This window comes from Macaca nemestrina, chromosome 4 (genome assembly GCF_043159975.1).
Source record: "Macaca nemestrina isolate mMacNem1 chromosome 4, mMacNem.hap1, whole genome shotgun sequence".
Lineage (NCBI taxonomy): Eukaryota > Metazoa > Chordata > Mammalia > Primates > Cercopithecidae > Macaca > Macaca nemestrina.
In genome coordinates, this window is record NC_092128.1 from 47,293,496 (window position 1) to 47,319,136 (window position 25,641).

The following is a 25,641-nucleotide window of genomic DNA, read 5'->3' on the forward strand; positions in this document are numbered from 1 at the left end:
ATTCTAAATAGGTATTGATCTTCAGAGTGCCCCTTATTTTATTCCTATATCCTTAGCAAAAGTAAGATAATAACCCGGGTACAGGGTCTGCCAAAATGGTTCAAGCCAGGAGCTGTGTAGTTTTTCTGGTCTGTAATGTGGCTGGGCTGCCATGCCTGCCTACTTCCCCTGGGTCTCTCCCTCCACTTTTCCCTCTCTCGCTTCTGCCTTCACTCTCCCCTTTTGTCACCCTCCTCCCCATCCCTTTTCCTCCTTCTCTCTCTCTACCCCCTCCACCATATAAACACACAAACACACACACACACACACACACACTCCTTCAATATCCCACCTGATCTGTAATGATCGTAGGAGAAATCAAGTCAATCCCTTCCCACTGCTTCTCCTCACTGCGTTTGGTTATCTATGGCTCTCACCTCTCAAACTCAGATCACCATGAAGGTAACTGGCCAAAGAATAAGAATCACAATATATGCTTACTAGATGTTTGGAACAGCCTCAGATTTATCTTCTTGATGTTTCTGAGGCCTCAGGCCACACAGTGATTGTTTTCTTTTAGGAAGTGTTCAAAACCTTGTAATGAGTCAGTTTGGTTCAAACTGCTGGGAACACAGGGCAGTTCACCGTCCCTGCATGAAGAGGCCTTAGGATGCACAGATCTGAAGACTGGGCTTGACTCTTGTCTCTACAGTTGATGGTGACTCTGCAGCCCTGACCCTTTTACTTCCTTCTATTTTTTTTTTTCATCTTGGAACTGCTAACAGTTCTTGCTGCCTTCATTCCACCTGGCATAGGTAATGAGTATCAAATGTCTGCATCTTCTCAGAAAAAAGTACTGTGAATGTGAGATGTGATTTTAAGGCATTGTTATATTTCTTCTTGTGAGTATTATAAAATTTTGTATTTCTTTTAAACTTTTTATTTTAGAAAAATTTCCAACATACATAGAAGTAGACTATTGTAAGGAACCCTTATGTACCCTCCACCAGCTTCAACAACTATCAACAAAAGTTTGATCTTGTTTTAACACATTCCTTTCCAATTTTCATCTTTACCCTAGATTATTTTGAAGCAAATTCCTGACCTCATAACATTTTCAAATGTAAAAAAGGGAACTCTAAAGGAATTATCATCTAACAAATTAATATTCCTTTAACATCATCAAATATTCATTTGCAATTGGATTCAGATTTCCCCTATTGACTCATAAATATTGTTTTACAAATTGTTCAAATTGAGATTCAAATAAAGTCCATATGCTGCAGATAAGTCTTATACGTAAATTTCAGCTCTAGCTTCCCTCTTCCTCTTAAATTCCTGGAACTTACTTGTCATTTGGTTTATTTCTTTTTGAGAGTTCAAATTCTAATTGCAAACATTGAAAATCAGTGGACAAAAGATAGTATAGTTAAGTGAATGCTTGTGTTATTAACTAGGAGGGTTAGTGCTATAATTTACAAAAAGTAAAATGCCAGAGGAAAAGAAGTCATTATACGAAAAAGACACTTGCACACTCATGTTTTTAACAGCACAATTTGCAATTGTATTAATATGGAACCAGCCCAAATCCGCATCAATCAATGAGTGGATAAAGAAAATGTGAGATAGATAGATAGATAGATAGATAGATAGATAGATAGATAGATAGATAGATAGATAGATAGATATACGCCATGGAATACTACTCAGCCATGTAAAGGAATGAAATAATGGCTTTCGCAGCAACCTGGATGGAATTGGAGACAATTATTCTAAGTGAAGAAACTCAGGAATGGAAAACCAAACATCATATGTTCTCACTCATAAGTTGGAGTTAAGCTATAAGGATGCAAAGGCATAGGAATGACACGATAGACTTTGTGAACTCTGGGGAAAGGGTGGGAGGGGGGTTAGGGATAAAAGACTACACATTGGGTACAGTGTACACTGCTCAGGTGAAGGGTGCACCAAAATCTCAGAAATCACCACTAAAGAACTTCTTCATGTAAAAAATTAAAAAAAATAAAAAACAGAAGGACAGAGAACTAGAGATGTGATAAAACATATGATAAGTGTTAATGATAGAATCTAGGTAGTATGTATATATGTGTTCACTGGAAGTTTTTTTATTTCTTTATATTTAAAAGTTTTCATAATGCTAAAAAACTTAAAAAAAAAAAGTAAAATGCAGTCTAAATGATCTTTGTGGCTTTAGTCTGGCCATTGATCACAGAACATTACCTTGTCCAGGTACAGGTGGAGGGAACAACATGTGTAAAACCTGTAGAGGATGGATTAGGAAACAAGGTGTTTATTCCTCACATAAGACAGATAACTGATTAGTACTTTGAAAAAAAAAAATTCTCCTTTAAGAAGCAAACAGCCAGCATTTATTGAGCACTAACCATCTGCCATACTCTGTTCTAAGTGCTTTAAGTATATTATTAGCACCAATTTTATAGATGAGGAAGCCAAGGCACCGAGAGGCTAGAGAAGATGACCAAGCTTCTGTAAGTGGCAAAAGGCTGAGCAGAGCTGCAGACCCTGTACTCTGGCCCAACACCTGCCCTCTGAACCACAACACCAGCAGTCGCATCAGAATCACTGCCTAAGCTCTTCAGTATTTGTCTGAAAGTTTCCGTAGTTGAACAGGATTTTATTGGCCAGAATTGGAGCTTTAGAGACTGAAAGTCTTAATAATAAATTGTTATGAATTCTTGATAATGGTAATTCTGAAATTGATATAGGGTCTCAGAAATCATCTATACTATAGAAGTTGGGTTTAAAATTGAGTCCTTCTCAAAATACTTTAAGAATAGCAAAGTGGCTCCTCTAGCTACCCATGATGTGGAAAGGAAAGAAGGCCAAGAAGAAGAAGGTGTCCCTGACCCCTGCTGTCTTGAAGAAGAGGAGGCCAAGAAAGTGATACATCCCCTGTTTGAGAAAAGGCCTAAGAATGTTGGCATTAGACAGGACATCCAGCCCAAAAGGCACCTCCCTGGCTTTGTGAAATGGCCCCGCTATATCAGGTTGCTGTGGCAAAGAGCCATCCCCCATAAGTGGCTGAAAGTGCCTCCTGCAATTAACAGTTCACTCAGGCCTTGGACCACCTAACAGCTACTCAGCTGCATAAGCTGGCCCACAAGTACAGACCAAAGACAAAGCAAGAGAAGAGGCTGTTGGCCCAGGCTGAGAAGAAAGCCGTAGCAAAGGGGATGTGCCCACTAAGAGACTACCTGTTCTTTGAGCAGGATTAACACTATCACCACCTTGGTGAAGAACAAGAAGGCTCAACTGATGGTGACTGCAGATGACATGGATCCCATTGAGCTGACTGTCTTCCTGCCTGCCCTGTGTCATAAAATGAGGGTTCCCTAACTGCGTTATCAAGGGGAAGGCAAGACTGGAATGTCTAGTCCACAGGAAGACCTGCACCACTGTTGCTTCCACACAGGTTAGCTCAGAAGACAAAGGAGCTTTAGCTAAGCCAGTGGAAGCTATCAAGACCAATTACAACGACAGATATGATGACATCTGCCATCACTGGGGAGGCAACATCCTGGGTCTAAAATCTTTGGCTCACATTCCCAAGCTGGAAAAGGCAAAGGCTAAAGAACCCACCACTAAACTGGGCTAAATGTGCACTGTTGAGTTTTTTGTACATAAAAATAATAATTCTAAAAAAAAAAAAAAAGCAAAGTGGCATCAATTCTTTATGCTAGTGATCAAAATCTTAGATTAAGTACTTAGATATGTCCAATACAAAATGAGCCAGCATGTAAAAGTACTCCGTTTCTCGTTCATTCAGTAGAATTATGAAGCACGTAGTATCTCCTCAGTACCAGCAAGAGTGCGTTTCCTGATAAGAACTTGTCATTGAAGCTGGACCATATTTAGAAAGCCCATTAATCTTGTCTCAAAACAATTACTGAATATCCCTGAAGGTGGCCCAGTATGTTAAGCCTGCAAAGTGTGTTTTGGACACCTCTCGCAGTGACTAAAGATTCAGGCCCATTCCAGTGGCATCCTGCTCAAACACACCTCCTCCAGGCCTCTTTTCCAGTTTACCTTCCTCACTTGTTTATGTCACATCACCAGCCCAGAGTCTCCTGAAGGCACAGCCACATTGGAGCAGCAAAAATCACATACTTTTATTTGAGATGTATACAGTCTTGACACAATTTCTCTCTATAAAAGATAATTATTAGTTTTATAAAATGAGTTTTCCAGATTTTTACATGAGCCAATTGTTCTTAGAGCATATTTATCTGGTTGAAAGTTTATGATTTCCCCAGCCCTCAAGGGTATTGCTGGGAAAGGGAGGGAATCATTTCTCCACAAATCATCGGTAATTTTATTACATTCATTTAACACTCATGTAATGCTTATTATATTCCAGGCACCATTCTGAGCTCTTTAAGAAATATTAATTTAATTAGCCCTTGTAACACTCTATAAGGTAGATACTACTAATATCCATGTTTTTATAGATGGGGAAACTGAGGCACAGAGAGTTTTTTTTTTTTTAAATAACTTACCCAAGGTCATACAGCTGGTATGTGGTGGAGCTAGTATTCTAACATGGCAGTTTACGTAGGAATCTGTATTCTAAATCACTGCTCTTCACCCATACTCATCATGTACAATATCTGTAAAATTCTATATTTTTCATCAACCTATTTTTACTCACCATTGTGCAATAAGGGGTCTGTCGAGGGTTTGTGGTTTTAGGAAACTAGAGTAGGAGGGACTTGACCTCGTTAAGAATTGACAGGAAGGCCGGGCGCGGTGGCTCAAGCCTGTAATCCCAGCACTTTGGGAGGCCGAGACGGGCGGATCACGAGGTCAGGAGATCGAGACCATCCTGGCTAACACAGTGAAACCCCGTCTCTACTAAAAAATACAAAAAAACTAGCCGGGCGTGGTGGTGGGCGCCTGTAATCCCAGCTACTCGGGAGGCTGAGGCAGGAGAATGGCGTAAACCCGGGAGGCGGAGCTTGCAGTGAGCTGAGATCCGGCCACTGCACTCCAGCCTGGGCGACAGCACGAGACTCCCTCTCAAAAAAAAAAAAAAAAAAAAAAAAAAAAGGAATTGACAGGAAAGATCCAGTAATGAGGGAGAGGGGAAATCACTGATCACCCAAGGTCCCTTAGGAGGCATCAGGAAACAGATTTAAGTTTGCAGGTGGGGAGATTAGCCATGGGCCAGACAAAGAAAGAGACAAAAGAATGTAGATGTGCATAAACTGAGGTGTAGGATTGGGCATATGAGTTTTTGTTACATAAAAGCAAACTACTGAGCATTATTTGTTACTGTGTCTCCTTTAGCTTGCATTTAAAATTGGCTTCTGTACTACATGGTGATAGAGTCATGGTGTTTGTTCATGCTTTCCATAGGTTGTGCAGCTACGGATGTATACATTAATTCTTATCTCTGCTGTTTTGGCATATGTCAATTAATCTACAACAGACAGTAAATTTTATGGACCAGTGAAAACAACGCTGTTTACTGGTTGACTACCTCCCTTATAACTTTCATTACTTTGTTTACTGATGTACTCTAAGGCTTCATTAGTTAAAGTTGTAAATTTGTCTGGGGACTAATCTATTAATGCATTGCATTCTCATCAGAGAATATATTTAATAGGACCTGAGTGCCGCCAGTTGGTACTCAGCTGGCATAGGGCTGCTCAGGCATGCGAGCTGCTGGCGTGGGCTTTTATTTGAGAAAATAGCAGCAGGGTAGTACTTCTGGAAAAAGTGTTATCCCGATGATTAAATACAAAAAGTCTTATCCTAGTAATTAAGTACAGATGAGGTTTACTGTCTGCTTGTGACATATTCACATACTTTTCTGAAGCTAGGTATTTTTCCTAACATCACACCATTAAACTCTCCATTTTTCTTGAAATAGTTCCTTTCCATATAAATTTTATATTGCCTACAATTACCTTCTATTTCGTATATCATTCCATTCTGTCATTTAAGGAAAGGAATGAATGCAATTGGTGAGGTATAGATTTTTTTTAATATGGAAATACGGATTCATACTGAATTCTGAAATACATCTGGATATCTCTTCATCCCCAGGACACATACCTGTCTGTCATCTTGTGCTGGAGTCAGATGGCAAGAGTTCAAGTCCTGGCTTTGTCATTTAGTAGCTACATCAGCTTTGGCAAGTTAATTCATGTCTCTCAGGGCTGTTAACTTGTCTGATAAGTAGAGATAATAATAGTACTTTCCCTATGGGGTTATCGGAGGATTAAATTTTGTGTAATACTTTCCACCTGATAATTGGTCAGTAAATCTTAGTTATTAGAATGATTATTTTTAAAAAATAATACAGGAAATATACTTAACCAGAAATAGTATGTGTTAGTTGCTCTTGAAGCCTTAAAGAAATATGTTCCAAGGAACTGTTTATTTTTTTAGGTATATGGTATTATAGTTATGTAATATTTAGAGACCTACTAGTAAACAGGTAAAATGGAGTCAGAGGTATAAGATTTGCTTTAAAATACTTCAGCAATGGCAGAACAAAGAGAAAGAAAAAGCAAAAAGGAGAAAATATAAGAAAGTATGTGGAGAAAGTAAAACAAAATTTCTTGGTTATGAATTCCCTGTGATAGGTATATGAGCTCGTGGTTGAACTTCTAGCTTGTAGTATATATAGCTAATGAATTACCTGCTTAAAATTTATTAATGTTTTCTGTATGTAGGCCATAAAGCAATGAGAAAAGACATTTTTTTTTTCCAATCTCTTGGATTGGTTTAGTCACTAGCCCTATAGATGATGGTCTGAATTCCATTCTGCCTAGAACAATATACTCGTTATATGAACCGACAGTTATGTTTTTCATAATGTATTTGACAAAACTTAAGAGGAATGTTTTCCTAATGGTCTAGGACATTGAATGTTATATCATACATACATTATAATAATATTCCCCTTGAAGCATGAGCCTTGACTCGGACTTAAAATAGGCAGCTTTTGGAAGATTAATAAAGATTCTGTGAGAGAAAATACCTTGTATACTTAAATCCTTAAAGGATTTTTGCCTTACAGGCAAAATCAGTACCACTTTCCTAGAAATTCTGAATACATATAGGTTTATCCTCCCAAAGGTGAGGGAATTCCAGTTGTAAGAATGCACATCACCTCTACCCATTTGCTAGTTCATTCACTCACTATGAAAGTGTGGGAGGAGTAAGTGAAGTGTTGTATGCCAGCTGTACGAGGTCCTTTGAGCATTTGTAGAGGTTCAAAGGTGAATCCTGAAGCAACGGCAGAAGTGATCCAGACACAAGTGAAGGAATCTACTTTGAAAAAGAGGAAGGACGCTTCTTTTATTAATGTGAAAGATGAGGGAAGTGAAATGGGTGTAAAATGCTGAGATGGAATCAAGAGACTGGGTCTGTGGCCTTGATCTTTTTTAAGTAAAGGAGGAAACAAGACCAGCTGCCATTGGAGAGCAAAAGAGAGGACAGAGAGAGCTGAGGACTGAAAGTGAGTTGTAGGAGGAAGGCAAGCAGATGTGAAGCAAATGTGTGATAGGGATCCAGCAATCCACCCCCTGGGCATGCATCTAAAGAAATGAAACCAGTGTGTCCAAGAGACACCTGCACTTCCATGTTGACTGCAGCACTATTGACAATAGCCAAGATGTGGAGTCTACCTAAGTGTCCATCAACAGATGAATGGATAAAGAAAATGTGGTAGATATACACTTTGGAATACTATTCAGCCTTAAAAAAAGGAAACTCTGTCATTTGGGACAGCATGGATGTACCTGGAAGACATTATGTTAAGTGAAATAAGCCAGGCACAGAGAGACAAAGAGTGCATGATCTCACTGACATGCAGAGTATAAAAAAATTGAACTCATAGTAGTGGAGAGAAGAAGGGGAATTACTAGGGGTTAAGGGAGGGAGTTTTGGAAAAAGAGGATACAAAATTTCAGTTAGATAGAAGGAATAAGTCCAAGAGAGCTATTGTACAACATGGTGGTTATGTTTAATAGCAATGTATTATATACTTGCATATTGCTGAGGGAGTAGATTTTAAGTATTTTCATCACCAAAAAAACAAACAAAAAAAAATGTGAGGTAAATCGTGTTTTACCTCACGGTAGGTTAGCTTGATTTAGCCATTCTACAATGTATACGTATTTAAAAACAACATGTTTTATTTAGAATTGATAAATATATACAATTTTTATTTATCAATTCTGGTTTTGTTTTTTTTTTAAGATGGAGCCTCACTCTATTGCCCAGGCTGGAGTACAGTGGCGTGATCTCGGCTCACTGCAACCTCTGCCTCCTCCTGGGTTCAAGCGATTCTCCTGCCTTAGCCTCCAAGTAGCTGGGACTCATGTGCGACCATGCCCGGCTAATTTTTTGTATTTTTAGTAGAGACGGGATTTCACTGTGTTAGCCAGGATGGTCTCGATCTTCTGACCTCGTGATCCTCCCACCTCGGCCTCCCAAAGTGCTAGGATAACAGGCGTGAGCCACTGCACCCAGGCCATTTATTTATCAATTCTAAATAAATAAATAAATGTTTACAATATATAAATAATTAAGTGTGAAAAAGAAAAGTGTGATAGGGAGTGAGTGTGAGTGCTCATAGAATTGCTGAGTGCAGTGAGGGCCGCGCCAACGGGAGACATCTGAAATTGCTGGTGCATCCAGAATCCCAGGTTAGCTTTTGCTGGACATGCTTAGCAAATAGGGATCAGAAGCAGGTGATAAGGTTGGAGACTGAAACATCATAGGTGGAAAAGAATGAGAAAATTGAGAATTTTGTGTCACAAGGAAAATGTAAGAAGTTACCATCATAGCTTCCAATGGGTGAGGCTGATACAATCTAACAGCCTTTTCAATTTTAAAAGGAAATGAAAGAACTGTGCTTCTTTAGAAAAGACTGAGTTGCTAGGAAAGTTTTTCAAGAGTTTACAGAAAGAACTGTTGGGGAGAATTGTTATTTGGCCCAGACTAGTAAAAAATGCTAATATTTTTGTGTATGTATGCTAGTACATAACACAGTTAAGACAGCAGATAGGGCTTTTTAATTCCCTGCGCTGTGCTATATTTCTCATTTCATACATCATTGAAAACTTATAGCATGATCACAGAAGTTCAGCATCTATATTGTTATATAAATTAGGAACATATATTGTTTTGAACATCAAAAATCATGGGCATAGATACCTTTTTGTAGTTTCGTGTCATAAAATCAGCTCAAAAATGTGACGGCTCCAAAGCAGAGCAAAGCAGAGCAATAATGTAGGGAAAATGTCTGAGGGGCCAGACGTGCAGGGAGTACAAGTTTGTTTGAGAACAAAAATAGATGGAGACGGCATTCAGAGACCCTCCTTGGATTGTGGCGATATGAACTATTCCATACGGCCCAGAGCATTTCCTGCCATGTCTAGACATGCTGGCACAGATTTCTCTGTGGGTGTCTGCCTGCCTGTCAGTGACCCGCAGCGACCTTCCCTCGGGCCCCCTGTTGAAAGGCACTCCTGCTTTCCGCCCTCGCTCTTCTCCATCATTTGATTGTTCCAGCAGGTGCATGAAATGTGGGATTGTTGTCACTTCAGAGTTAATCAGGTTTGTGGTTTACTCCCCCTTTGGTCACACTTCTGTGTCACATTAAAAAAAAAAAGAATCACAAATAATTGCTTTAGAGATGCTGTGATGTCAATAATGGAAGAGTTTTAAATATGAAATGAGCCAGGAGGATCTAAATTAATACAAAACAAGCAAAGAAATGCTTTATTCATACTGAGAGCACCCAGGGTAGAACTGATTTACTTTTTTCTCTGTAGCATTTTAAGAGCCATACAATTCTAGTTGTTTTTGAAGTTGTAAATTACTGCATCGTTATAATGTGTTATTATAATAATAGGTGGCCAGAAATTCCAAGTTGCAGAAAACCAAAAACTCACAGAGTCAGTGAACTCAGAACTGACTTTCTCTTTCCCTTTCACTCTAAGCTCTGATTATTCAAGCTACTTGTCTCTTTTTACTTAAATAGTGCAGGATTTTAGAAGGTGACCAGAAGGTCCTTTTACCCCTATTCCTGTGTTTTAAAAGTGATGATTGATGTTCTTTTCACTAGGATTTGGATCATCTCTGTCTTTCTTCCTTTGCCCTGTGTCTGCTACCCATAAGGTATTCAGAATTATTCAGCTTTCCTAAGTTCCCTACAGGATAAGCTCTGGTCACACGTAACAACCCACCTCACAAGGACTTCTTTGGTATTCATCGCCATTTGTGTTGTAAGATGGTTCACCGTTAACAAAGGAATTATTAATGATGCAGTTCTTGTCAGTTGCTTTTCCAAAGGTAAGACTTTGCCCACTCATCATCTAGGTGTTCTCAGCACCTTGTAGAGTGCCTGACACAGGGTTGGGATTGATGCAGTTAGAGGAAGCTTACAAGTTTTACATTGTTGTTGAGGGAAAGCATTAAGAGATCATGCCATTATTATCTTAATTTTTGCTATCTTTCCACTGTGGTGAGGATGTGCTTTTTAAGAAGAGAGAGTACTCAAAGTGTTGAGTGCGTCAAAAATGTTTATAGAGTCGTTTCATGTTACACTGTGCTAATAAGAACTGTGCTCTCAGCCCTGTCTCTGGGGAAACGTCATTTGCAAACACTGTCATGCTTAAAAAGTACATAAAAATTGTCAGATAAATGTATAGCATCTTCTCCCAAGTATTTCCATGTAGACATTTTGGACTACAAGTTAAACAGAGACTGCATCTTTTTTTTATTTCAGTTGAGCTTTATAAAGTTCACACTCTTCTTATGGAATTGCTGATGTTCATTCGTTCATTCATTTATTTATTCAGCAAACAATTCTTGCTGTCCTTCTCAGGGTGAGACACTCATTTGGACATTGGGAACATATCATTGAATAAAACAGGAACAAAAAATTCCTACCTTCACACCATTTATTAATATGTTGTAAGATGATTTGACATTAACAAAGGAGTTATCAGTGATGCAGTCCTTGTTAATGCCTTTTCCAAAGATAAGACTTTGCCAGTAGGCAGAACTTACAGTCTACGGATGTTCAAAATATTCCAGGAAGTATTTTTTCCAGGTTGTTTAGTTATATAGTATACCTCTAAGGATTTTACTTGAAATGAACTTTGAGATTTCTAAAGTCTTCTGAACTTAGAGTCATGGCTATCTTTCTTAAATCAACAGTCAATCAAAATCATTTCCTTAATTGACCAGTTTCTGTATCATCCCTTTGTATGCTACCCAATATGCAATTTTTATTTTACAAAAGTATTTCACATTTCTTAACAGTCAATCAAAATCATTTCCTTATTTCACCAGTTTCTGTATCATCCCTTTCTATGGTATGCAATATGCAATTTTTATTTCACAAAAGTATTTCACATGTCTAAAGCAATGGTTCCTAACTTTTTCAGTGCCAAAGATTTCTTTTTAAAAGTATATAAACTATAGACTTCAACAGAAAATAATCTACCTGTTCTCATAAGCATTAACATTTTCCTATCAGTTAAGAAGCTCTGTAGCTCCCAGGTTAAAAAAGCACCTGATCTTCAAAAAATATAGTTGAATGAGTCATCTAATTAATAAATAGTATTTAATGATGCCTTAGATCATTTTCATTTTTTAAAGTTATAATGAATATAAAGAACATCAGTAAGCTGTTGTGTCCATCAGTAAAAGCTATTGGAAGGGAAATTTGATTTGGGCTTGTAAACAAAAATGTATCTGAAACAGATCTCAAGTCAACTTAGTTTATTTTGCCAAAGTTAAGGATATGCACCTAGGAAACAGGTCTGTGCCTTTCTCCGAAGATGAGAATATTGAGACTTCAATATTTAAAGGGGAAACGCAGGCTGGAGGGGAGAGAGAAAGGTGGTCACATTACTGAATCCACATGTTGCAAGAGAAAAGGCATAGGTAGGGGAATAGTCAATTATATATTCATCTCATGCTCAGTAAATGAACACTTTACAGACAATAAGGTGAACATAGAGTAACTACCTGTGGAGATATTTAACCTGTTATCTGTAGCTCTCTGCATAGGAGCAAAAGGAAAGGCAGCTTCTTGCATGACTCAGCTTTCAGCTTAATCTTTTTCCCTTTGGTAGAGTGAACTGGGGAGCCCAAGTTTTTATTTTCTCTTCACAGACGTAATTTCATGAAAAAAAGAAAACCTCTTTAAGATAATAAATGCATGAACGATTTATTATACTTACTGTTTTTACAGGGCTTGAATTACATGGATTTTTAGTATTTATTCTGGGTTTATTTATGACTTTTCTGCCTTTTTAAGAAACTGCATGCTTCAACTCAGAGTACTTATAAAGAGCTCAGGTTTACTTTAACATTTCTTATTATAGATACCTTCCTAACGAAAAGATGTTAGAAAGGTCAGAATAATTTCTGAATATAGATCAGAGTGATTCTTTTCTCATGAAATGTCAAAGATACAGTGTTTCCAATGATCGAATGATAGAAATTCCCAGAATGATAAGCAGAACGCATTCTGCCTACATACAGGCTTTCTCATTTCATGCTCCCTATTTCTGTTGACCAGATCCTATCTCTGCCTACTTTTGGTTACTTCTCTAAGGAACTCGTTTTTTAGTGAAATTCTTAATGAGTTCTCTAGAGAGAGATTCAAGCAAGTATTTTTCTCAGTTTAGTTATACAATAGGCCTTTTTCTAAGGATTTTACTTGAAACAAACTGAGATATCTAAGGTCTCAAGTCTTCTGAACTTAAAGTCATGACTGTTTTTCTTAAATCAACAGTCAATCAAAATAATTTCTTTACTTCACCAGTTGCTTAATCTGGTAATAGTACAGAAGATGTGAAACAGCAGCTGATCTGAACATTATTTATAATTTTAAAGAGTATTATATTCCTTTTTTTTATTGAATTTTACCTTCCTAAAAACTCTTCCCTATAATTTTACCTTTCCTAAAAACAAAGGTATTTGTTTCAGATATCTTTATTTTTCTGCAAAGACAAATAGCATGAAGTGCTTTACAATCATCCTGACTAGTAAGAAAGAATTGGCTTGTTTTTCAAAATTGGCAATGGAATTGGCTATAGCTTAAAAATGTGTCTCCTGTTGTATCATTCAACTAAACCCAAATTCTTTATGTGCTAACAGAGCCATCACATCATTTGGTTGCATAGTCCTCAACACTCAATTATTTGTAAGGTGAATATGGGCTTGTGCATTAATATTTTTAAAAGAAAACATAATCTATCTCCTCTTTAGGTAAACTCTGGAAACAGTTGTATCAGAGGTCTTCCTCTTTCCATTGCCCTTTAATCAGAAGAGCTCATGACTCTAAGTTTGCTTTAGTTTTAAAATTAGAAGGCACATTAATAATCTTATCTGGGAAGACTTGCTTGAGAAGTTGCTTTCATTTATTGCCAAGGAAAAACTCTGTCATTTGTGTTGTCATGTGGTTAGGAGGAAGAGAGGAAAACTCTTTGACCCTAAGATACCAGGCGTAAATTGCCTGTTTTCTGTTATACATGACTATCATAAAACACAGTCAGCAATTCTGATTAATTAAGACTAGGGCTTTTGGGTAAAAACAGTGGTCCTTTAACATAGCCGGGCTTTAAACAAACAGGAAGCTTTTAGGTCCATCCTGACTCAGTCAATCAGGATCTCCAGGGTGGGGCCTGGGCTTTATACAGCTCACCAGGAGAATATTGTACACAATCAGGTTGGTGCAAGGGTCTTGTATCAGTTCGAACCCTGAGAGCGCCAACAAACAACACAAGGCAGGGTGGAGCAACACGCTGCATAAAGCGCCTGGGTGCAGACAGGCCGAGGCCTAAAATGGCGTCAGCCCCAAGTGAGGACAGAGCAGGGGTTTTATAGTCGTCTGTAAACAGGAAGTGTCCCAGTCTGACGTGACAGCTACGTAGTACCCGGACGGTCTCCCGCTCCATCTTTAGGGGGTATGTGGGTATGTGTCTTCCGGCCAGCTCTCTTCCTGCTTCTGCTATCTTGCTGACGCACGCTGCTGGGCCTTGCACCTTGGGACTGGGCCTGAGGAGGGAGGAGTTATTCATTCCCTTAAGCTTTCAGGCCTGGAGGAGAATCTTTCAGTTGGGAACCGCTGAATTAGAAGGTCCATGGGTCTCTTCTGTTTACCACTGATCATTCCTGTACATAGGGCATCTATTCGCATGTCCTTCATCTCTGCCATCATGAGCACCACAGCTCCGTAGTCCAGCGGCCACGGCAGAGCTGCCAGCACACCTTGCAGCTGCTTCCCAAAGTATCTTGCCTGGACAGAGGTAGCACCGGTTTCTTGGGGGCATGAATATAGCAATTTATAGTGCAGCCTGAGCTTTTTTGAATTGTCCTTTGCTACTCATTCTAGGAGAGAGCACAGTAACAGCTCTCTTCACAATGTTAGGGAGGAAAGTAATTTTTTCTTTAACCCTCGTAAGTTCTTAGTTGGAATGGTCCTCTTTATCAAAAGACAAATTAAAAAGAGAAAAATAGAAGTTTACTAACATGTATTTTTCATACATTCATGAGGTATATTAATACCTAGGGAATGAGAAATTCTCAAAGAGGTGGCTTTGAATTCCAGCTTATGTAGCATCTTCAAGAAAGAACAGTAAATTTTGGAGAAATGATAAGAGCAAAGAGGACTTGAAGTCCCTAGGGGAGGCAACTTCTAGGAAGGCAAATAACTGGCAGACAAAGGCTAGTTGGTAAAGAGTGTTGGTAGGGATACCTCTGGTGCCATCTCCAGGCCTGTAACGTTTAAAGTTGTCATCAGTGGTTAACCTTTGTTCTCCCTGGTAGAAGGGGCAGGTCCATGACCATGCCACCCTGAATGTGCCTGATCTTGTTTGATCTCAGAAACTAAGCAAGGCCAGGCCTGTTAGTACTTAGATGGTATAAGAGAGGCAGGATTCTTTTTGTTTTTGTAAATCTATGCATTGCCTTTAGGCAATTAGAGAGAAGGCAGAGAGCTTTCCAGTACCTGCTTCTTAATTGCCTTTAGCTCAACAATTCTTATGCCAAAGAGGCATATTTTGGGGTGCCATATTTTGGTCTCCCACAGCAGATTGTTGGATGTATCTTACACTGTTAGGCAATCAGAAAACATTTGACAGGGCCGGGATTGGTGGCTCACGCCTGTAATCCTAGCACTTTGGGAGGCCGAGGTGGGCTGATCACGAGGTCAGGAGATCGAGACCATCCTGGCTAACACAGTGAAACCCCATCTCTACTAAAAAGACAAAAAATTAATCGGGTGTGGTGGCGGGTGCCTGTGGTCCCAGCTACTTGGGAGGCTGAGGCAGGTGAATGGCATGAACCCAGGAGGCGGAGGTTGCAGTGAGCCGAGACTGCGCCACTGCACTCCAGCCTGGGCAACAGAGCGAGACTCCATCTGGAAAAAAAAAAAAAAAGAAAAAAAAAAAGAAAACATTTGACAGAATGCAGGAGAAGCAGTGAAATAGAAACAATTCAGATCACCTTACATTTGTATTCTATTGCCTTTTAGGGAGAGGCTCTAGCGTCAGCACTGCACTGTGGAACCATCCTCTTAGCTCTTCTCATTATTTCTTCATCCATCTTACCACCCCTTAGCTTCTGGTGTGTCTCCCTTCACACCTACCCAGTGTAGAATGGGTATTAATTGTTATCCTCACACTCCTCACACAGCATAGTTAATTTTTTTTTCTTTGTTTTAGACAAGGTCTCATTCTGTTATCCCAGCTGGAGTGCGATCTCAGCTTATTGCAACCTCCACCTCCTGGGCTCAGGTGATCCTCCCATCTGAGTCTCCTGAGTACCTGGGATCACAGGCATGCACCACCCCACCTGGCTAATTTTTTTTATTTTTTGTAGAGACAAGGTTTCACCATGTTGCCCAGGCTGATCTTGAACTCCGAGGCTCAAGTGATCTGCCCGTTTCTGCCTTCCAAAGTGTTGGGATTTCAGGCACGAGTCACTGTGCCCAGATTAGCATAGTTCAATTTAAGACAAATGACTGCTTTTTCAAATATGTTACGTGGGTTTTTTGTTTTTTAAATTGGTTTATACGAGTATTAAAAAAAATGACAGTTGTTTTTCCAATTAGTTTAATAGAACATGACGGTCTAAATGTTTTCTCTTACTATTGTTCTTCTCGGAGACCATAAATCTATTTCAATGATACTTAAATGTTGAAAATTAGTTTACAAGCGTTCTTTGTAATTTTTTGTGGATTGATTAGCTTGCTAATCTTTCTCACAACATGTTTAACCGAAGATATTACCCAGTCATATATTTTTGGATAAAAGTACATGTTGTGTAACTTTTGTGTTCATTGAATCTCTAAACAGTTTTACTTCTTATGTGAGGTGAACTGTAAAAGTGATCAATATAAATCCATGCAGAAAAATATAACAATTTTTATGTGAATCTATAAAAATATATTTCATATAAAATATCAAAATTTTTGATATCGGCCTTCCCAACTGAAGGGTTACTTCTACTGAGTGGCTTACAAGGAGGCACAGAGGACAGAAGCATCCTACTGAGAAATAGAAGAGAAGCCATCAGGACCTTCAGATCCCTACTGTGCCTCCTATATTATTTGCATGACCAGGAAGAACATTTCTGCCACACTATGCTGTGAAACACACTCGTTATAATTAGAGGTCTTTTTGAGTACATCAGAATATCAGTAGTTCAACTGAGCAGTTGGTCACAGGTATAATCTCTGTAAACACAGATATGTTGTGGCTTTTTTTGTTGTTTGACTTCATGCAGTTTTGTTCGTGTGTTCATTTATTTGGTTGATTTGTTTTTGTTGTTGTTGTTGTTGTTGTTGTTGTTGTTGTTGTTGTTTTGAGTTCTTTTCCCAGACAGGGACTTTGCTATCTTGTCCAGACTGGACTTGACCTCTAGGCTCAAATAATCCTTCTGCCTCAACCTCCTGAGTAGCTGGGACAACAGGAGTGTGACACTATGCTTGGCCATTTGTACTTATTATGTTTTAATTTTACTAAGAATATTCACACAAAAATCTCTTGGTTTGTGTGACATAGTTAGTCTTGCTCTTCTTTGTCCATTTCTTTCTCTTTTTTTGAGACAGGGTCTTACCCTGTCACCCCATGGGAGTGCAGTGGTGTGATCATGGCTCACTGCAGCCTCGACCTCCCAGGCTCAAGCGGTCTTCCCACCTCAGCCTTCTGAGTAGCTGGGACTATTCAGGTACTGAGTGCCTGGGACTATAGGCACATGCCACATGCTTGGCTGATTTTCTTTCTTTCTTTCTTTCTTTGGTAGAGATGGGGTCTCACTATGTTGCCCCAAGTTGTTTTTGAACTCTTGGGCTCAAGTGATCCTCCCAACTCAGCCTCCCAAAGTGCTGAGATTACAGGTAGTGAGCCACCAGGTCATGCCTTCTTTGTCCATTTCTGAGGTGCTCTGTTCTTTCAAAGACACGGTTGCATTGTAGTAAAAAGCCGAGACTCTCAATTCAGACTCTGGAATTTAATATCCTGGCCCCATCCTTGACTGACCACACAACTTTGGTCAACTTACTAATATCTCCCAGCCGCCACTTTGTCACTGGGGTGACAAATGGGCACGACAGTGGTATCCACCTCCTACTGTGGTGAGGAGAGTTAAGAAGAGCTATGTAAGGCATAAGTCATAGGGTCTGGCACAGAGTACACATTTGCCTTTATGATTTTTCCCAGGGATGCTTATTTATTTTTTTATTTCATTATCCTGATTTCATCAAATGATTGTTGGAAGAAGAAAAGTTATAAATAATACATAATTGTGATTTATTATTCTCTATTTCCAAAGAAAGAGTCATTTTTGATTTATAGTTTCATGATTTATAATGACTCATACACAGAATTCAGGTGGACACTAAATTTATCCTGCAGAGAGATTGCCTCTGGAAGATATCAGTATATGGGGAAGTCAAATAATGAGTTTTCTCTGCTGTTAATAGTATCAACTCTCACTTCTCAGTGTTTCTTGAAATGTTCTATTTGCTTATTCATTCTTTAAGAAGAGGAAGACAGTATTCTCATTTGAAAACGTATCAGTATAGTTTTTTTATTACTATATGTTGAATATAGTAAAGATATAAAATGTTCATGAAGACAGCATTAAATGGAATAATGTGGAATCTTGAGCTGCCATGAAGTTAATATGAGCATCTCAAGTCGGGTCGTGAGGCATCATGGATTGAAGTACCTTTTTGCAGAGTTTCATACATTTCCCTACCATAAAGCAAAGGACATGATGGAAAGGTTGGTAGAGAATTAAAGCTTTCCAGTTATTTGAGTGTCACTCTATTTTGTCCTAAAAGATTGTGTTTGGTTAGTCTTATCAAACATCTGGGAATACCAAATCATTCACTAGAAGTTGAAGATACAAAGGTTAGTACTCATGGGCCTGTATTCTAGTTGCTCACCATGTAATAGGAAAGAAACATATAAACCTCTCTTCCACTTAGGAAAAAGGTCTAAATGATGTATGTAATGGAGGTACGCATATTTTGGAAGGACATTTTTTAAGTTTACAAAAACTAATTTTGTCATCTGATCATACTTACCCCAGAGTTGCAATAGAACAGACTTAAAAGAGACTGTCAAAAACATATTTCTGTGTGGCCACAAAAGTATGTGCAAAATATTTGGAGAATTTCAGAAGATGTGCCAGAATGAATATTACTGGCCAGGCATGGTGGCTCATGCCTGTAATCCCAGCACTTTGAGAGACTGAGGCAGGCAGATCACCTGAGGTCAGGAGTTTGAGACCAACCTGGCCAACGTGGTGAAACCCCGTCACTACAAAAAATGTAAAAATTAGCCAGGCATGGTGGCATGTGTCTGTAGTCCCAGATACTCTGGAGGCTGAGGCAGGAGAATCGCTTGAACCTGGGAGGCAGAGGTTGCAGTGAGCTGAGATTGCACCACTGTACTCCAGCCTGGGCAACAGAGCAAGACTCTGTCTCAAAAGAAAGAAAGAGAAAAAAAATGCAATATTATTGACTTGTTCAGTTTTTCTCTGGGCATTGAAGGCATACCTTCTGATATTCTCCAAACATTTCAGTGTGGGTAATTATAATCCAAAGATTCCAAAATATGTTATTATAGGTCTTTTTTTCTGTACAAAACCATTTGCTGAGTGATCAGTTGCTGTATCACTAAAGCAGAAGACAATTTGATTTGAGTTGGTGTAACAATAGCATGTCATCAAATGAATAAAAAGGATTTTTTAATTGGCCATAGATGTTTTCCTTTTTTTTTTTCTTTTTTCTTTTAAAAGAAGTCTAGCTTTTAAAAGAACTGCACATGACTTATTTCTCCATAGTACCCGTTTTCAATCTATTTTGATCTCCCCCTTAAGGCATGCTTAAGCTAAGGTATATGTCATTGGCTTAGTACATATTGATATTCTTTCTGAAACAGGATATGATATAGTATAATACTTGCATAATCAAGATTATGTCTAGACTGGTGAAATTAAAATAGTGACAGAGCAAAAAGGATCTCTTTCTGCAATAGAATACTTTAGGAAACATTGTTTTCCAGAATATTGATGAAATGTACAGATATAGAATTGGATTTTATATCAGTATTAAAGTTAAGGTTTTAATATTGAAAATGCCCTATTGACTTCTGTATTTTAATCTTATTGGTGTCCATCATTTTAGACTGACCAAGATAATGTGAAATTTGCTTTGAATGTTCCTGTAGAGGTAATAATGAGGAGCTTCAAACCTAATTACATCTCAAAAAATATAAAGTAGAACATACTGTCCGTGATATAGGAGAGGGGAAAATGCTCATATTGCTTATGTTTTGTGCTAAAATGTAATCAATAAATACATTAGTAGGTAACTGATTCCTAAGAAACAGACTAAATACCATCCTTAAACCTTAGTAGTTTTGATTAAGTAAAGCTGAGTTCTTAAATCTTTTTGGAGTTTTGTTTGTTTAATAAAATAGTTTGTTTCTCAAGTTTTTTTTTTTTCTAAGCATGTTTCATTAAAGAAAACTACTGCCTGGGTGTAGTGGCTCAAACCTGTAATCCTAGCACTTTGGGAGGCCACCTGATATCAGGAGTTCAAGACCAGCCTGACTAACATGGTGAAACCCTGTCTCTACTAAAAATGCAAAAATTAGCTGGGCATGGTGGCGCACACCTGTAATCCCAGCTACTCCGGAAGCTGAGGCGGGAGAATTACCTGAACCAGGGAGGTGTAGTTGCAATGAGCTGAGATCGCACCACTGCACTCTATACTGGGCAACAAGAGTGAAACTCCTTCTTGGGAGAAAAAAAAAGGAAAGAAAACTACCAGAGAACAATTTCAAACCAAAGACCTCTTTGAAACCTGCTAAATCAAGATTCTGACTTCTTTCATTCCTATTAGCCCAGGAAGGGTATGGAGAAAGTTACCTTGAACTCTTGGGACCAGACTTGACTACTGAGTGGGTGCCCCAGGCAAATGATGGCTTCTCCTTTATCTCAATATTCTAGAAATATTTACTGAATATTTCTCTAGAGAAGAAGAGGAAGTTACCTTATAGCATTCTAGTGGAGTGCTAAGGTTTTGAATTAATACATGGAATAGAATCCTTGCTCAGCCACATACCATCTCTGTGACCTTGAGTAAAATTATTTACTGTTTCTCAGTTTTCCCATCTGTAAAATGGTCATGATAATAGTACCTATTTCCTAAAGGCATAGTGAGGATAAAATGGGATAATTTATGTAAAGTCCTTGGCAGAGTACCTGTCAAATGGTAAATTCCCCAAAATATATTACCTGATAATAGGTTAAAGTATAATTCTTTTGTCCCAAGATGAACTCTTACACATTTCCTTTTCACTGATTTTAAATTTGAAGTAGTCCAGGCCTGGTAGCTCACGCCTGTAATCCCAGCACTTTGGAAGGCCAAGGCGGGAGACTCATCTCAGGTCAGGAGCTCGAAACCAGCCTGGCTAACATAGTGAAACCCCACCTCTACTAAAAAAAAAAAAAACAAAAATTAGCCAAGTGTGGTGGCACACAGCTGTAGTTCCAGCTATTCAGGAAGCTGAGACAGGAGAATCGCTTGAACCTGGGAGGCAGATGTTGCAGTGAGTCGAGATTGTGCCACTGTACTCTAGCCTGGGTGAAAGAGTGAGACTCTGTCCCCCCAGCCAAAAAAAAAAAAAAAAAATTTAAAATGATAAATTTGAAATAATAATGAATTTTATTTTACTGTGAAGAGAGCTTACAGTCATTTTCCTTGAATTATAGTAAATGATAATTGGATAAGATTAATTTATCTCTGCACCCTCGGTTGTAGCTATCATTCCCAGCCTCTGGTTCGGAATAATATCGCATGTGAACTTTAGCTTCAATTGAGGATACTTACAGCAATTTTTATTCTCTTCATGCATGCCTTATTGGCCATCTGTTTTTGGGGGAAAAATAGAGGTAATAAAAGTGAAAATGGCCCCATAGAAATATGTATTGGCTGCCCTTTCTCGTATGAGATGTCAGAAATAGGCATAATATAAGTAAAAAGTGAGACAAGCCAGGTAGTTGATTCTATTAAACATATCTATCTAGACTTAGATCACCAAAGAGAATAAGTGTTCCAAAACAGCCATAAATTCAAATTCATATGCTTCCTTAGAGATCTGTTTATGGTTCTCATATCTCCTCTTATATGTATTTGAATGACAGAACCATTATTTAAGGCAAGGATCGGGTGATAACATGTTCTGAGCCTTTTATTAATGTCCTGTTCTCCGTTTCTCTGCTTGTTCCCTAGACTGAAGCTACACTGACCAAAGCTACGGCATTTTACATTCTGTAGATGTTGGTTGTGTGCTCATTGCCTGAGGCAGCCAACTATTTAATTCTGTCATTGGTACCAGGATATTGAAATTCAGTTAAAATTTGAAGCCCACAGTAGCTGGTAGATTAATTTTTTGTGGATTTATATTTGTTTTATTTTGTTGAACATAAATAGTGTCACACATTACCTTGGATCTAAATGGCATCCATGGCTAGGTGCAATGACTCACGCCTGTAATCCCAGCACACTGGGAGGCCAAGGCAGGCAGATCACCTGAGGCCAGGAGTTCGAGACCAGCCTGGCTAATATGGTGAAATGCTGTCTCTACTAAAAATACAGAAATTAGTCAGGCATGGTGGCATGCACCTGTAATCCCAGATACTCAGGAGACTGAGGTGTGAGAATCTCTTGAATCCAGGAGGCAGAAGTTGCAGTGAGCTGAGATCGCACCACTGTCCCCCAGTCTGGGTGACAGAGCAAGACTCTGTCTCAAAATAATAAAAATAAATAAATAAATAAATAAATAAATAAATAAATAAATGGCATCCATAAGTATTTATTGCTAGAATTCCTGGCTGATCAACAGCATTATTTATGTTTTCATTAAATCTAGGTGGCACTGTATTTTCTTTTTGGTTATATAGATGAGAGGTTTCTGTGTTGCCCAGGCTGGCCTCGAACACCTAGCCTCTCCTCCTTATGTACAAGGACAACGGGCCTGAGCCACCACAGCTCCTGGTGGCACTGTATTTTGAAATGCAAGTTCAGTGGGGGTAGTTTGAGATCTTCTGTTCGTTTGTAGACCAAAGAAAATTTAAGTTTCGTTTTTGAAATCTCTGCTTGTGTTATAGATTAGAGACTTATAAGACCATAAAATATGAAGCCTTCTAATAGATAGTTAGCACTCAGAATGTCTTTAATGCTAATTAAGTAATGTGACATAAAACATGAAAAAGAAATCTTAGTTACAAACACATGAAACACGTATTTTTCTCTTTTAGTGGATTTATTTCTGCTTTTTGGAATAATGATATTACTGATATAAAATTGTACTCAAGTCTTTCAAAAGTTAATGTCTGTTTGTATATAGGTGCTTTCTGCCTTTGCACTTGCTGTTTTGCCATTTCATCAGAAGTGAAGCAAATATTTGTTGTCTTCGGAGCTCTCCTAATTTATATAAAAGCAATGTTGATGTTAAATGAACAACCTAATGTCTTCGGAGCTCTCCTAATTTATATAAAAGCAATGTTGATGTTAAATGAACAACCTAATGTTTAGCTTACCTGTTGTGATGAAGAGTAGTTACAGAGGGATAGATCTTTAACTATTAAATAATTTTCAAATTGTTAAACGGTTTTTCTCTTGTAGTGAGAGATTTTTCTTGAGGCTGAATAGAAACGGGCTCCCCAAAGCCCCTGATAAACCGGAACGACAATGCTCCCTCTTTGTGGTGAGTGGATCTTGTTTCATTCATAAGGCAGATTCATCCAATTATGATTCATGCTATTTAGGAGAAATAAATTACTGTGAGAGAACACAGTGAATTTGCTTTTAAACTTTATGTAAATAACACACAGATTACATTAGTGCCCAGAATTCTGAATATCACCTTCCAGGATTACTTTAATTCCGTTAGCGTATTACTACATCTGTTATACTATTACCAAAGTATAACAATGATTGCCGCGCCCGGTGCCTCACGCCTATAATCTCAATACTTTGGGAGGCCGAGGCAGGTGGATTATCTGAGGTCAGGAGTTCAATATCAGCCTGGCCAACATGGTGAAACCCCATCTCTACTAAAAAATACAAAAATTAGCCAGGAGTGGCGGCAGGCACCTATAATCCCAGTTACTCAGGAGGCTGAAGCAGGAGAATCACTTGAAACTGGGAGGCAGAGGTTGCAGTGAGCCAATGTCGCACCACTGCACTTCAACCTGGGCAACAAGAGCGAAACTCCATCTCCAAAAACAAAAAACAAAACCAGTGATCACGTTCGGCAAGATACCTGGTATTTAATATGTGCTTAACAAATGTTTAAAGAATGAATGAGTGAGAGATTTTGAATCAATAATGCCTTCTTCTTTAAAGTATTACTTGGTGTCAATTGACCTAAGGTTGATTGTAATGATATTTTTAGAACAGGATTTAAATCACGTACTTCTGCTACAAACATTCCATTAAGAATGTCTGTGTTCATCTCTGTCTTTCTTCTTTTATTTGTGAAAATAAAATGTTCTTCCCTTTAAGTGCAGCTCATGTCTTCCAAAATAACCAAACTTTGTTTGTTTGTAGGATTTGGGTAGCAGTGAGCTAAGAAAGGACATCTATATCACCGTGCACATTATCCGAATCGGTAGGTATAGCACTTGTCAGTGCAGTAGGGGCAAGGAACAGAGAGGAGAAATGCCGAGAGGTTTCTATGTTGTGATTTATTTGCTGTCTGAATTAGAAAGATATCAAAGCCAGATTTGAATCCAAGAATCACAGAAGTTGTGAATTGTCCCCTGACCTTCCCAACCCCACGTATGACCTCCTCATCTACCATAAACAGATTCTGGTCTCTTTTAATATAAGTAATTAAGAAGTTTGTTGTGTTTCATTTTGTTCTGCTAGCCTTCCTAAACATATTTGATTCAAAAATGTTGTGTTTGTCTGTTAAAATTCTAAATTCTATTAGCATAAAATGAATTTTTCAGAGCTGAGTTTCCTATAAGTTAATGAAGGCTTTATAGAAATTGGCTCTACATAAATTTTCCAAAGTGCAGAATGCTTCAGAGCGTTATTCCAGAAGGTGCTTCAAAAAACAGGCTGTGAAATAGTGAATACTAAATGTTTTTTTAACTTATATAATGTCATCAGCTTATTAAAGGGTCTGAGAAGTCCTAAAGGGAAAAATAAATATGCCTGTCTAACTTTGTTGACCCTAGTTTTCCTCAAATTTGATTTGACTATGAATGAAAACAGTTATATAATGTAGCACTTATTAACATCTTGCAGAACCCACTTTGATGTTCTGTGATGAACTTGCTCAATGAAACCAGAATGTGTTCTCTCATTTTTACACATAAAATACCTCTAAAAGCAGGCATTTTATGGCAGAGGAGCTAGGTGAAATGAGGAATGGTGTAACCTACACAGTTTTTCCATTAAGTCTAACCAGTCATTACTGGGAATTTGTTCCCACTTCTTCACTAACTGTACTCCGTTACTAGCCTAGGAATACTTCTGTGAGATAGTAATATCTTGCCATGCAGTCCTGCAAGGTGATTTATTTTTATAGGCTTTGGTTTTATGTATAAGATAACTATATTGTGCATTGAGTGAGACTATAAAAAACATGCTTTCATTCCAGCATAGATTTTCTATATGTTTTTTCTCATAAAAATCTACTCTGAAAACCTGTTTTCATTTTATGCTATTTTTGTATTTGAAGAACAGTAGAAATAAAAAACAGATACTTTTTGGTTTTGTTTTTTTCTTTTTATAAATGAGTCTATGAAAAAAATTGGAAAGAATCTTTGAAAAGGTTGGAAAAGTTAGAACCCATGCTGCTGTTTTCTTATGAGATAAAGCCTGTCTGTTCTCAGGATGGCAGAGGTAGTTTGTTATTTAATCTGTGTTTGTTTAAATTCAAATGTAATACCAATGGTTAAAGTAAAATATGGTTTTATGTATCTTCGTGTAAACATTGCTAAAATTTTAATATAATATCTGACAGCAGTAAGAGAAAAAGTAAACCACTCTTGTTTTCAGAGATTTCTCAAAGATATCTAGGGGTTTGGGGTGGTAAAAAAAAAAACATG

At 38.2% G+C, this 25,641-nt stretch overlaps 1 protein-coding gene across 7 annotated transcripts in view; it reads left to right on the plus strand.

The window, feature by feature from the left end:
- The window catches only part of LOC105475271 (dedicator of cytokinesis 4), a 474,119-nt gene that overhangs the window by 228,605 nt on the left and 219,873 nt on the right, over positions 1 to 25,641 (plus strand). For all 7 annotated transcript variants that reach the window (XM_011730368.3, XM_011730372.3, XM_011730365.3 and 4 more), the window contains exons 9-10: positions 23,204 to 23,285; positions 24,131 to 24,191. In XM_011730368.3, the coding sequence (XP_011728670.2) occupies positions 23,204 to 23,285; positions 24,131 to 24,191 (143 nt within the window). The remainder of the gene's footprint in view (positions 1 to 23,203; positions 23,286 to 24,130; positions 24,192 to 25,641) is intronic.